The sequence below is a fragment of the Bubalus kerabau genome, chromosome 3 (genome assembly GCF_029407905.1).
Source record: "Bubalus kerabau isolate K-KA32 ecotype Philippines breed swamp buffalo chromosome 3, PCC_UOA_SB_1v2, whole genome shotgun sequence".
Lineage (NCBI taxonomy): Eukaryota > Metazoa > Chordata > Mammalia > Artiodactyla > Bovidae > Bubalus > Bubalus kerabau.
Genome location: NC_073626.1, coordinates 144688001 through 144702719, shown reverse-complemented (window position 1 = coordinate 144702719; position 14719 = coordinate 144688001). Strand labels below are relative to the sequence as shown.

Sequence of the window (14719 nt, the reverse complement as noted above, 5' to 3'; positions counted from 1 at the left end):
ATTAAAAGACACTTGCTCCTTGGAAGAAAAGCTATGACCAACCTAGACAGCTATTGAAAAGTAGAGATATTGCTTCGCCAACAAAGGTCTGTTTAGTCAAAGCTATGGTTTTTCCAGTAGTCCTGTATGGATGTGAGAGTTGGACCATAAAGAAAGCTGAGTGCCAAAGTATTGATGCTTTTGAACTGTGGTGTTAAGAGAAGACTCTTGCGAGTCCCTTGGACTGCAAGGAGATCCAACCAATCCATCCTAAAGGAAATCAGTCCTGAATATCATTGGAAGGACTGATGCTGAAGCTGAAGTTCCAATTCTTTCTGATTCATTGGAAAAGACCATGATGCTGGGAAAGATTGAAGGCAGGAGGAGAACGGGATGACAGAGGGTGAGATAGTTGGATGGCATCAGTGACTCAATGTACATGAGTATGAGCAAGCTCCAAGAGTTGGTGATGGACAGGGAGGCCTGGCATGCTGCATGCAGTCCATGGGGTCGCAAAGAGTTGGACACGACTGAACTGAACTGATCACATCACCAAAACAAATACAATAATAATGAAAAAGCTTGAAATGTTTTGCGAATTATCAAAATGTGACACAGAGACATGAAATGAGCAAATGCTGTTCGAAAAAATGGGGCTGATAGACTTGCTTGAACTTTCAATATGTAAAATCACATTATCTGTGAAGCCAATAAAGTGAAGCACAATAAAATGAGAGACATGCCTGTAACTTCTGGAGCATAAACATGAAAGGATTGTCTTTTGTTATTCATTAACAAGCCCCTTTCAACAGCACCTGAGATTATGTTAATACCATTATTTTGGAAAGCCCCTAAAAAGGGGCACTGGTTACCAGGAGGACCAATCACGTGATCAGAACGTTGGCCTTTTCAGCCCCCTGCCCCTCCCACTACCTTAGAGGAGGGGAGAAGGGCTAGAAGTTGCATTAATCACCGTTGGCCAGTGACTTAATCAATTCTGCTTGTGTAACAGAGCCCCCATAGAAGCTCTAACCAAACGTGTTCGGACTGCTCCAGGGCTGGTGAACACATCGGTGTGGTAGGAGGGTGGCACATCCCAAACTCCAAGGCGACAGGAGCACCTGTGCTTGGGACCCGTCAGGGCCTTGCCCTGTGTGTCTCTTCCTCGCTGTTCACATGGACAGTGAGTCCCCTGCATATGAACCTTCAAGTTGTGAACTTCCAAAGATGTGGACATGTCTTTGCATGTCCAATCACATAAGTTAGTTCATGTGTCTGGTGTACACTGTCACATGCATGCGTCCTCTACAAGTGGTTGTGCTTTTGTGTACTTTACAATTTGATAGAGTAGTACAGTATCTTTACTTCAAGACCAGGATGTTCACCCAATGCCAGCCCTTGTATGCCAGCACTGTTCTACTCTACTTTTCAAGTGTTAGTCGCTCAGTTGCGTCTGACTCTTTAGGACACCAGGGACTGTAGCCCGCCAGGCTCCTCTCTGTCCTTGGGATTCTCCAGGGAAGAATACTGGAGTGGGTTGTCATTCCCTTCTCCAGGGGATCTTCCTGACCCAGGGATTGAACTCAGGTCTCCAGCACTGCCGGCCAATTTTAGGGAAGATTAAAAATGTTTTGTTTCTGTATTTGTTATGTATTATTTGTGTGAAAGGGCTTCCCTGGTGGCTCAGATGGTAAAGCATCTGCCTGCAGTGCAGGAGATCTGGGTTTGATCCCTGGGTTGGGGAGATCTCCTGGAGAAGGAAATGGCAACCCACTCCAGTACTCTTGCCTGGAAAATTCCATGGACTGAGCAGCCTGGTAGGCTACAGTCCATGGGGTTACAAAGAATCAGACACGACTGAGCGACTTCACTTTACTTTATTTGTGTGAAAAGTATTACAAACCTATTGCAGTATAGTACTATATAGCTGACTGTGTTAGCTGGGTACCTAGGCTAACTTTGTTGGACTTAATGAACAAATTGAACTTATGAACATGCTCTTGAACTCATTTGTATGTAGGGGACTTAACTGTATCCTTTAAAATATCTTTTGTAATAAATCAGTAGTAGTAAGTAAATGTTTCCTGAGCTATTCTAGCAAATTACTGAAACTGAGGATGGGTTGTAGGAACCCCCTATTTATAGCTTTTTGATCAGAAGTACAGGTGACAACCTGGGACTTGGTGGCTGAAGTGGAACAGGCATGTGGGACTGAGCCCTTAACCTGTGGGGTCGGTGCTAATTCCTGGTAGTTAGCGTCAGAGTAGAATTGTAGGTCACCTGGTTGGTCTCCAGAGAGCTGAAGAATTGGTTGATGTGGGAAAAGCCTTCACACATTTGATGTTAGAAGTGATATGAAAGTGTAGGAAAACTAAGCTTCCTTGTAGTACCTTTGTAGAAATTACAAAAGGGTACCCCATGCTTCAGAAAGATGCAACCCATTACTGGGATGCAGGGCATAGTGAGTGAACCACAGAGTGGATTTGAGCTCTCACTGCCCCCCTTTGCAGGTGCCCTTGTCTAGTAAGCAGTCTCTACAACTGGACATGGCAACCTTGATGGGAGCACCTTCCAGGTGGGGTTTTGGACCAAGCGCCTACCTAGGTGTTTACACTCACGTTACTGATGTTGTTTGATGTCTTCTGGTTGAACAGCCTTGGCTCAGTCTTCCCTTCTTTTCCTCTTGGAAGAAAAGATGTGTCTGTAGGATCCAGCCCTTCTGGTGAGTCAGGCCCATGTCCTGAAAGTCCTCTGTGCCGATGGTGTACATTATAATCTTTGCCCCTTTGGAAAAAAGTAAAACAGCAGGACCAAACTAAAGAAAAACTCTGGTGTACACACCACTATATGTAACATAAACAAGAGAATTTGCTGTATAGCACAGGGAACTCTAGACGATACCTTGTTATAGCCTACAATGGAAAAGAACCAGAAAAAAAAAGGTTATGTATAATTGAATCACTTTGCTGTTCACCTGAAACTGGATCACAGCCTTGTCGTGGCGAAGGGGCCAGCATAACTCAATGAAGCTATGAGCCATGCCATGCAGGGCCACCAAAGACAGAGCAGTCTTGGTGGAGCTTCTGACAAAATGTGGTCCACAGGAGGAGGAAATGGCAACCCACTCCAGTATACTTGCCTAGAGAACTTCATGAACAGTTTGAAAAGGCAAAAGATATGACACCAAGATAAGACCTCCTCCCATATGCTATGGGGGATAGCAGAGGGCAATTACTAATAGCTCCAGAAAGAATGAAGCGGCCGGGCCAAAGCAGGAACAATCCTAAGCTGTGGATGTGTCTAGTGTTGTAAAGGACAATATTGCATAGAAGCCTGGAATGTTAGGTCTGTGAATTAAGGTAAACTGGACGTGGTCAAGCAGCAGATGGTAAGACTGAACATCGACATCTTAGGACTCAGTGAACTAAAATGGACGGGAAGGGGTGAATTTAACTCAGATGACCATTATATCTAGTACTATGGGCAAAAATGCCTTAGAAGAAATAGCCTTCATAGACAACAAAAGAGTTCAAAATGCAGTACTTGGGTACAACCTCAAAAGTGACAGAATGAGCTTGGGTCGTTTCTAAGCAAACCATTCAACATGATCGTAAATGATGACCGTACTTCAATTAAAAAGAAAAAGAAAACCTCTAGTGAACAAGAAAGAGGGGAAAATGAACAAACACTGATTGAACCACTGTGCTCTGCCAGGCACTGCACTGTGGCGGGCATTTTACACACGTGGTCAGCGCTCTTTCTCTCAACACATCCCTGAATAAAGGAGATTAGAAAGTCTGGCCTTCACTTTTGGGGTTCTCTCAGGCTGAAGTTTCTTTTATCCGTGGCTTAGTTGAAGAAAAAGTGACCTTTAAGAAAGAGTGTCATCAGAACATGAACCTACCTATATATCCATTTTTTACACCCTCTGAATTCTATTCTTGATCAAATTCAGCCACCAAAGTTCACTGCTGTATGAGTATGATCCTGTGGAGAACCGCTGTCACGGACCATGTGCCTGGAGGGCAGCTGACTTACGTTCTCCAGGTAAAAATGTCACCAGGACAGAGCACATGGATTCAGTGACGGCTGCTGCAGCCGCTACTGTTGTGCCAGGCCTGGTCCTGAAGATTTTATTTTTTAGCTAAATCAGTATTATATTTACTGTGCTGGGCTAGTACAGAGCCTTACTATAGAAACTTGAGAAATACTTGTCGAATGAGGTAAATGGAATTTCCTATAAATAAATGAGTCTTTAAATCATTCAGTGTCACTCTATAAAAACCCATAGAAGTATCCTTTAGAATTTAGTGGTAGGAAAACCTTTATTTCCCCTGAGGAATGAGCATGCTGCAAACGAGAACCACAAAACCTGATTGAGTTGCTCCTTTTTGGCTTTTTTTGCTTTCACATTCAGTCTGAAAGTCTGAAGTTTTCTATTTTTCAGTTTTCTCTTTTTTTTGAAAGTCTGAACTTTAGTCACTTATTGGAGATTGTTGATGTTCTTTTTTCTTTTCCTCCAGATTAAAAAATATATATATATTTTTATATTATCTAGTTTTGTTTTTTTTTTTTTTGGTGGATAGGCTGGGGTGGGGGGTGTGCGTTATTATAAGCAGTTTAAATCCATTTGGAGAAGATGAAATACAAAAGTTAAAAAGTGGAATTCTTCAGATAGCTGCCTCACCACCCAAGTGCTCGTCCTTCTTTATTCCTAGGGAACACCCAGCCTTTTTTTGACCCAGGAGGGAATTGTTATACCACAAGGCAGGTGAGGGCAGATTCGCAAATCACTGAGGCTCATGGGAGGTCACAAGAGGCTGTCGTTCCAGCTGCTACTGCCAAACAAGGCTTAGGTCAAGTGACTGAGCCTGATTGTCTGAGCTGCTGGCTGATGAGCTCATAGTTAGCACATAGTCAGCATGTAGGAAGCACTTAATACATGTTAGCAATTTATTAGTATTAATGGTATTATTGATTTTACCCAGGGCTGAGTGAATGCTAAGAGGAGAAACCAAGGTTGAGTTGACCTCTACTTTCTGGGCATGGCCGCAGAGCTCAGATGTAGAAAAATGGAGAAAGTGGCTTCCACACGGTTTAGAGTTCAACTTTGCTTCTCACCCACCCAGCCAAAGAACAGGTTTAAAAGTAGGAAACACATCACAATATAATCCTTCCCCCAAATCTTTGTTTCTTAGCCAGTAATTTGATTCTGGTTGCCAGAGCCTGTGGTTGGTTAGCTGAGAGCCTTCACATCACTTAGAAAAAAACAGAAATGAAGTTCATAAAAGCAAAGAAAAACAAAAGTTGAGAAGTCCATGTTAGGATGGCTTTGAATACTTACGCCTTTTGGACAGTATCTGCTTCAGGGGTCTGCATGTGCTCGGCCAGGGAAGCCCAAAGAGGGTCAAGGGTCATATTCCTCCGCACTGGGTCTGCAAAGACAAAAAGCATCCTGAATCAGCAAAGGACAGCAGGCTGTGATCCCAGACACGAGAATACATCTACCTGGTGAGCAGTCAACAGCATGCTAATTAGAACAATAGGGTATGTTATACCTAGGAAATTCGCAAATGCTGCAGAAACTAGAGCTGACACATGGCAAGTGATATTAAGATCAGTAAGCCCCATTGGGAAAGCGATGTGACAGTACATATCAAGATCTAGAAAAACGTTCTTGTCTTTGATCAGGAATCTCACTCCTGGGTATTATCATAAGGAAAAAATTTAAAAGAAGAAACAAGCTTTTTGTACAAAGTTGTTAATTACAACATGATAAATAATAAAAAATTAGAAACAGCCAAACAATGGGAAATTTGCAATGCATTATTTTGACATTTAAAATTATGGTTGAAAAGATAAATCAGTAGTATGGAAAATACGATATAATGACAAGTAAAAAATAGTAAACTAGAATTGTGTATTAAAGCTCTATAAAATATGTGTGTAGATGAATAAGAGCTGGAAGACAAAACAGAAAAAGGAAATAATATGTTAAAGGGGTTTATGTGTGTTTAAATTTTTTCTTAAAACCCCAGCGTGGTTATAACCTTGAAAAGAAAATTGATTAAAAAATTGTTATATTTTGAGGAAGGTTTATGCAGGCTACACAGCTATTGCTGGGTTCTCTGAAGATCATACTGGGTAGTTTTTAGAATAAGAGTCTCCAGACTGACTTCATATTAGACTAGGATACTTTTTATTTTAGTTACTTTAAACAATTTTTAATTATGAAAGATATATTTCATTGAAGAAAATAGGAAAACACAAGTATAAATAAGAACCTTCCCCATCAACACGTAATTATTAGAATGACTAAAAAGCCTGACTATACCGAGAATTAACAAAGATCCAGAGGAATTGGAATGCTCATTCACTGTTGGTTAGAATATAAAATGGTACAACCACTTAGGAAAACAGTTTGACTGTTTCTTGAAAAATTAAATATTAAATACACCATATCATCCAACCATTATACTTCTAGGTATTTTACTCAAAAAGGATGAAAGCATATGTCCACATAAGTACTTATACACAAGTGGTCATAGCAACTTTATTTGCAATAGTCAAAAACTTGCAACAACCGACATACCCATCAACAGGTGAATGGATAAAATGCTAGTATACACATACAATGCAAGACTGCTCAGTAGCAAATAGAAAGGAAGTATTGATACACTCAACAATATGGATGAATCTCAAAAGAATTATGTGGAGTAAAAGCAACCAAAGAATGGTATGTATGGTACACTTCCATTTAGTAAATTCTAGAAAGTGAAAACCAGTCTATAGTGACAGAAAGCAGATTGGTTTGGAAATGAGAGAGACTGGTGTTAGAGACCAGAGGAAGAAGAATCGTTTGGAAAAGACGAAATGTTTTTTCTTGACTGTGGTGAGTTTCATGAGTATAGATATGTATCAGAACTTACCTAGTAGATCTTGAGTTCTCATCACAAGAAAAAAAAGTAACTACTTGTGCTGACTGATGTTAACTGTGGTAACCATTTTGCAATATGTATCACATCATAGTGTGGTACCTCTTAAACTAATTACAGTGTTATATGTCAATTATATCTCCAGAAAACTAGAAGCTGCCCCTTCAAATCATAGCAATATTCAATGTTTATATAGAAGAAAACTGATGGTTGAATAATTTTATATTCTACTAAATAATTATACATAATTAAAATCTAAGGAAAAGTGAAGTTGATTGCATTAAAATCTTTTTTTTAATAGAAAAATGGCAATATTTAACACTTAAAGATAATTTATCTAATTGTACAATTTAAATAGGTATAATTTATTATAAGGCTGTTTAAAAAGCTTAACAAAGTTAAGTTATATGGCCACCTCATGCGAAGAGTTGACTCCTTGGAAAAGACTCTGATGCTGGGAGGGATTGGGGCAAGAGGAGAAGGGGATGACAGAGGATGAGATGGCTGGATGGCATCACTGACTTGATGGACGTGAGTCTGAGTGAACTCCGGGAGTTGGTGATGGATAGGGAGGCCTGGCATGCTGTGGTTCATGGGGTCGCAAAGAGTCGGACACGACTGAGCGACTGAACTGAACTGAACTGAAGATATATTAATACAAATAAAGTGTTTAAAACAGTGCTGGCACCTGCTAAAAACAAGAACCAAAAAAAAAGAACCCACCACTACAACAACAAAACCCCCAAAACCCAAAAAACCCTGACTCATGATCAGGGTTTTATGTATGTAGTTGTACTTACATACAACTACAGCAAATATTTTGGTGTATATACTTTCATGCATATATAGTAAATATATACTCATTTTAATAAGTTAATGAAATAATACATATAATTCAAATCAACTTTGATGTTATTAGAATCTCCCATATCATTAAATATTCTAAAAATGATTTTAATACCAGCATGGCATTTCATCATATGGATACCTTAACTGACTTAACCAAACATGTAGCTATTAAAATTCAAGTTGCTTTGAATTTTTATATCTAAAATGTACTTTATATAGCTTATGCTTATAAGGAATGTTTCTGTTTACCAAAGGACTTAATTCTTTGTCCACATCTATTACGATTGAAGAATGTACAGTCTTAAGAGTAAAATGTCTATTGCTGAATTGCTTCCCAGAAAATTTGTACCAATTTACATGCCAAAGAAATCGTCATTCATTCCTTCATTTATCCCATGTTTATTAAATACCTGCTACATGATGGTCTTCTCTTGTGTTGTTGGAAGAGGGTGTTTGTTATGACCAGTGCATTTTCTTGGCAAAACTCTATTAGTCTTTGCCCTGCTTCATTCTGTATTCTAAGGCCAAGTTTGCCTGTTACTCCAGGTGTTTCTTGACTTCCTACTTTTGCATTCCAGTCCCCTATAATGAAAAGGACATCTTTTTTGTGTGTTAGTTCTAAAAGGTCTTGTAGGTCTTCATAGAACCGTTCAACGTCAGCTTCTTCAGTGTTACTGGTTGGGGCATAGACTTGGATTACTGTGATATTGAATGGTTTGCCTTGGAAACGAACAGAGATCATTCTGTCGTTTTTGAGATTGCATCCAAGTACTGCATTTCGGACTCTTTTGTTGACCATGATGGCTACTCCATTTCTTCTAAGGGATTCCTGCCCGCAGTAGTAGATATAATGGTCATCTGAGTTAAATTCACCCATTCCAGTCCATTTTAGGTCGCTGATTCCTAGAATGTCGACATTCACTGTTGCCATCTCTTGTTTGACCACTTCCAATCTGCCTTGATTCATGGACCTGACATTCCAGGTTCCTATGCAATATTGCTCTTTATAACATCGGACCTTGCTTCTATCACCAGTCACATCCACAGCTGGGTATTGTTTTTGCTTTGGCTCCATCCCTTCATTCTTTCTGGAGTTATTTCTCCACTGATCTCCAGTAGCATATTGGGCACCTACTGACCTGGGGGGTTCCTCTTTCAGTATCCTATCATTTTGCCTTTTCATACTGTTCATGGGGTTCTCAAGGCAAGAATACTGAAGTGGTTTGCCATTCCCTTCTCCAGTGGACCACATTCTGTCAGACCTCTCCACCATGACCCGCCCATCTTGGGTTGCCCCACGGGCATGGCTTAGTTTCATTGAGTTAGACAAGGCTGTGGTCCTAGTGTGATTAGACTGACTAGTTTTCTGTGAGTATGGTTTCAGTGTGTTTGCCCTCTGATGCCCTCTTGCAACACCTACCGTCTTACTTGGGTTTGTCTTACTGTGGCTCAGATCATGAACTCCTTATTGCCAAATTCAGACTTAAATTGAAGAAAGTAGGGAAAACCACTAGACCATTCAGGTATGACCTAAATCAAATCCCTTATGATTATACAGTTGAAGTGAGAAATAGATTTAAGGGCCTAGATCTGATAGATAGAGTGCCTGATGAACTATGGAATGAGGTTCGTGACATTGTACAGGAGATAGGGATCAAGACCATCCCCATGGAAAAGAAATGCAAAAAAGCAAAATGGCTGTCTGAGGAGGCCTTACAAATAGCTGTGAAAAGAAGAGAAGCAAAAAGCAAAGGAGAAAAGGAAAGATATAAGCATCTGAATGCAGAGTTCCAAAGAATAGCAAGGAAAGATAAGAAAGCCTTCCTCAGCAATCAATGCAAAGAAATAGAAGAAAACAACAGGATGGGAAAGAGTAGAGATCACTTCAAGAAAATCAGAGATACCAAGGGAACACGTCATGCAAAGATGGGCTCGATAAAGGACAGAAATGGTATGGACCTAAAAGAAGCAGAAGATATTAAGAAGAGGTGGTAAGAATACACAGAAGAACTGTACAAAAAAGACCTTCAAGACCCAGATAATCACGATGGTGTGATCACTGACCTAGACTCAGACATCCTGGAATGTGAAGTCAAGTGGGCCTTAGAAAGCATCACTACAAACAAAGCTAGTGGAGGTGATGGAATTCCAGTTGAGCTATTCCAAATCCTGAAAGATGATGCTGTGAAAGTGCTGCACTCCATATGCCAGCACATTTGGAAAACAGCAGTGGCCACAGGACTGGAAAAGGTCAGTTTTCATTCCAATCCCAAAGAAAGGCAATGCCAAAGAATGCTCAAACTACCACACAATTGCACTCATCTCACACGCTAGTAAAGTCATGCTCAAAATTCTCCAAGCCAGGCCTCAGCAATATGTGAACCGTGAACTTGCAGATGTTCAAGCTGGTTTTAGAAAAGGCAGAGGAACCAGAGATCAAATTGCCAACATCCGCTGGATCATGGAAAAAGCAAGAGAGTTCCAGAAGAACATCTATTTCTGCTTTATTGACTATGCCAAAGCCTTTGACTGTGTGGATCACAATAAACTGTGGGAAATTCTGAAAGAGATGGGAATACCAGACCACCTGACCTGCCTCTTGAGAAATTTGTATGCAGGTCAGGAAGCAACAGTTAGAACTGGACATGGAACAACAGACTGGTTCCAAATAGGAAAAGGAGTACGCCAAGGCTGTATATTGTCACCCTGTTTATTTAACTTCTATGCAGAGTACATGATGAGAAACGCTGGGCTGGAAGAAGCACAAGCTGGAATCAAGATTGCCGGGAGAAATATCAATCACCTCAGATATGCAGATGACACCACCCTTATGGCAGAAAGTGAAGAGGAACTCAAAAGCCTCTTGATGAAAGTGAAAGTGGAGAGTGAAAAAGTTGGCTTAAAGCTCAACATTCAGAAAATGAAGATCATGGCATCTGGTCCCATCACTTCATGGGAAATAGATGGGGAAACAGTGGAAACAGTCTCAGACTTTATTTTTCTGGGCTCTAAAATCACTGCAGATGGTGATTGTAGCCATGAAATTAAAAGATGCTTACTCCTTGGAAGGAAAGTTATGACCAACCTAGATAGCATATTCAAAAGCAGAGACATTACTTTGTCAACAAAGGTCTGTCTAGTCAAGGCTATGGTTTTTCCTGTGGTCATGTATGGATGTGAGAGCTGGACTGTGAAGAAGGCTGAGCACTGAAGAATTGACGCTTTTGAACTGGGGTGTTGGAGAAGACTCTTGAGAGTCCCTTGGACTACAAGAAGATCCAACCAGCCCATTCTAAAGGAGATCAGTCCTGGGATTTCTTTGGAAGGAATGATGCTAAAGCTGAAACTCCAGTACTTTGGCCACCTCATGCGAAGAGTTGACTCATTGGAAAAGACTCTGATGCTGGGAGGGATTGGGGGCAAGAGGAGAAGGGGACGACAGAGGATGAGATGGCTGGATGGCATCACTGACTCGATGGACATGAGTCTGAGTGAACTCCGGGAGTTGGTGATGGACAGGGAGGCCTGGCGTGCTGCGATTCATGGGGTCGCAAAGAGTCGGATAGGACTGAGCAACTGATCTGATCTCTGACATGATGGTCATTACATTAGGTGCTGGGAATATAGTGGTGAGTAGGATGGATACACACCCTGGTCTCAGGAAGCTTAAATTTTAGTCGGGAAGATGGATACTAGCACAAAGTAAAACAAAAGAAAAATTAAATAATTTAAAAAGTTAAAAAAAAAACTTTTTGAAAGGAAGACTCTAATATTCAATACCCTCTCTCTTTGAGCAGTAGATTCTTGCATGAATTAATTGATTTTTCCTCAATTTTGTTTATTTAAAGATATCATAACTTCAAGGAGCCTCTTGATGAAAGTGAAAGAGGAGAGTGAAAAGTTGGTTTAAAACTCAACATTCAGAAAACTAAGATCCTGGCATCCGGTCCCATCACTTCATGGCAAATAGATGGGGAAACAATGGAAGCAGTGAGAGACTTTATTGTTTTGGGCTCCAAAATCACTGCAGATGATGATCGCAGCCATTAAATTAGAAGTTGCTTGCTCCTTGGAAGAAAAGCTATGATCAACAGACAGCATATTAAAAAGCAGAGACGTTATTACTTTGCCAACAGAGGTCCATGTAGTCAAAGCTATGGTTTTTTCAGTAATCATGTATGGATGTGAGAGTTGGACCATAAAGAAAGCTGAGCGCTGAAGAATTGATGCTTTTGAACTGTGGTGTTGGAGAAGACTCTTGAGAGTCCCTTGGACTGCAAGGAGATCCAACCAGTCCATCCTAAAGGAAATCAGTCCTGAATATTCACTGGAAGGACTGATGCTGAAGCTGAAACTCCAATAGTTTGGCTACCTGATATGAAGAACTGACTCATTGGAAAAGATGCTGATGCTGGGAAAGATTGAAGGCAGGGGGAGAAGGGGACAATAGATGATGAGATGGTTAGATGGCATCACTGAAGCTTTAGTTGGTGATGGACAGGGAAGCTTGGTGTGCTGCAGTCCATGGGGCTGCAAAGAGTCAGACACAACTGAGCAACTGAACTGGTAACTTCAAAAAAAGATTTGAAAAGAAAAAATGTACCTGTTATCCCACCAGCATTATTCCCTTAATACTAGTAATAATTTGCTCATTTTTCAGTGTTCGGTGGTGTCTGCACTGCCATGCAGAGGAACTTGGGTTCCTTTCTGCTATTCCCAAATGTTAAGGATGGCATCTACTGTCTCATACATCAACTACAGACTTTGGAGTGTGGACAAAATTGTCAGTGTATGAGGTTGCTGAGGAAACTGGAAAGGTTGATTGGCTTGGTACCCAGAATTTATTTTGTCTTGGATAACATGTAAATATTAGTAGAGAGTGGGAACTGATTTAAGTATTTTTGTGATTAAGAGGAATTCTGTGAGGGTTTCTTTCCCTAATTTGCCGGCTTAATAAAATCTGTCTGATGGAACGGATTTCACAGCTCTTCACCACTGTTTTGAAATTTGGGACAAAGCACTATATGACCAGCAGAGGGCGCGTTTGTATTGACCAAAAGCTGAGGGTTTACAACTGGTGTGATTTCACGGTTTTGATTAGAATTGATATCCTGTCGCTGGGATGTGGACCATAGAAGAGTGCTTGTTTTGTTTCTCTAGTAAAACAACCTTATATTTAGGAAATATTGGAATAAACCAAGTCAGTATTTGACTAATAGCCTACAATTTTCAGTTCAGTTCAGTCGCTCAGTTGTGTCGGACTCTTTGCGACCCCATGAATTGCCGAATGCCAGGCCTCCCTGTCCATCACCAACTCCCGGAGTTCACTCAGACTCACGTCCATCGAGTCAGTGATGCCATCCAGCCATCTCATCCTCTGTCGTCCCCTTCTCCTCCTGCCCCCAATCCCTCCCAGCATCAGAGTCTTTTCCAATGAGTCAACTCTTCGCATGAGGTGGCCAAAGTACTGGAGTTTCAGCTTTAGCATCATTCCTTCCAAAGAAATCCCAGGACTGATCTCCTTTAGGATGGACTAGTTGGATCTCCTTGCAGTCCAAGGAACTCTCAAGAGTTTTCTCCAACACCACAGTTCCAAAGTATCAATTCTTCAGCACTCAGCCTTCTTCACAGTCCAGCTCTCACATCCATACATGACCACAGGAAAAACCATAGCCTTGACTAGACAGACCTTTGTTGGCAAAGTAATGTCTCTGCTTTTGAATATGCTATCTAGGTTGGTCATAACTTTCCTTCCAAGGAATAAGCATCTTTTAATTTCATGGCTGCAATTACCATCTGCAGTGATTTTGGAGCCCCCCAAAATAAAGCCTGACACTGTTTCCACTGTTTCCCCATCTATTTCCCATGAAGTGATGGGACCAGATGCCATGATATCTTCGTTTTCTGAATGTTGAGCTTTAAGCCAACTTTTTCACTCTCCTCTTTCACTTTCATCAAGAGGCTTTTGAGTTCCTCTTCACTTTCTGCCATAAGGGTGGTGTCATCTGCATATCTGAGGTGATTGATATTTCTCCCGGCAATCTTGATTCCAGCTTGTGCTTCTTCCAGCCCAGCGTTTCTCATCATGTACTCTGCATATAAGTTAGATAAGTGGGGTGACAAATATACAAAATATACAGCCTTAATGAACTCCTTTTCCTATTTGGAACCAGTCTGTTGTTTCATGTCCAGTTCTAACTGTTGCTTCCTGACCTGCATATAGGTTTCTCAAGAGGCAGGTCAGGTGGTCTGGTATGCCCATGTCTTTTAACTGTTTTTAAAAAAGCTAAAACAGCAGAGCATAGAAAAACTACTGTATAATGATTACCCATGTACTTACCACCTACCTTTGTGAAATCTTAACATTTTGCCATATTCGATGCACATTTTTTCTGAAGAGATAAAACAATTCAGATATCATCTAAGACTTTATTGTATCACATAAAATCCTATTCCCCTCACTCTCTCCCCAGAGGGGAGTCACTAAGTCATGTCCAACTCTTTGTGACCCCATATAGCCCGCCAGGCTCCTCTGTCCGTGAGATTATCCTGGCAGGAATACTGGAGTCGGTTGCCATTTCCTTCTCCAGGGGGTCTTCCCGACCCAGGGATTGAACTCCCATCTCTTGCAATATAGGCAGATTCTTTACCACTGAACCACCATGGAAGCCCTTAACTTTGGTATTTATCAACTGACTGAGTTCAGAATATGCTACCCCCTAAACACTGCACCTTGGCATATTGACTACTTTAAGTGGAAGGAATCTGAGAAAGGGGAGTGCAAATTATCAGACCTGCTACTCATGTAAGAAGTAGGTTCTATTGGGTTGGCCAAAAAGTTTGTTTGGGTTTTTCTGTAAGATGTTATGGAAAAACTCAAAAGAACTTTTTGGCCTACTCAATACCTGGAGGAAGGGAGCACCCTTATTTCTGAAGACAGAGGGACTCTGAGAGGA

General features: G+C 40.9%; 1 protein-coding gene across 1 annotated transcript in view; it reads right to left on the bottom strand.

Moving 5' to 3' along the window:
- The window catches only part of KIAA2012 (KIAA2012 ortholog), a 128760-nt gene that overhangs the window by 12268 nt on the left and 101773 nt on the right, over nt 1-14719 (bottom strand). The window contains exons 15-16 of the mRNA XM_055573114.1: nt 5324-5414; nt 2598-2763 (exon numbers count right to left, since the gene is read on the bottom strand). Of these exons, the coding sequence (XP_055429089.1) occupies nt 2598-2763; nt 5324-5414 (257 nt within the window). The remainder of the gene's footprint in view (nt 1-2597; nt 2764-5323; nt 5415-14719) is intronic.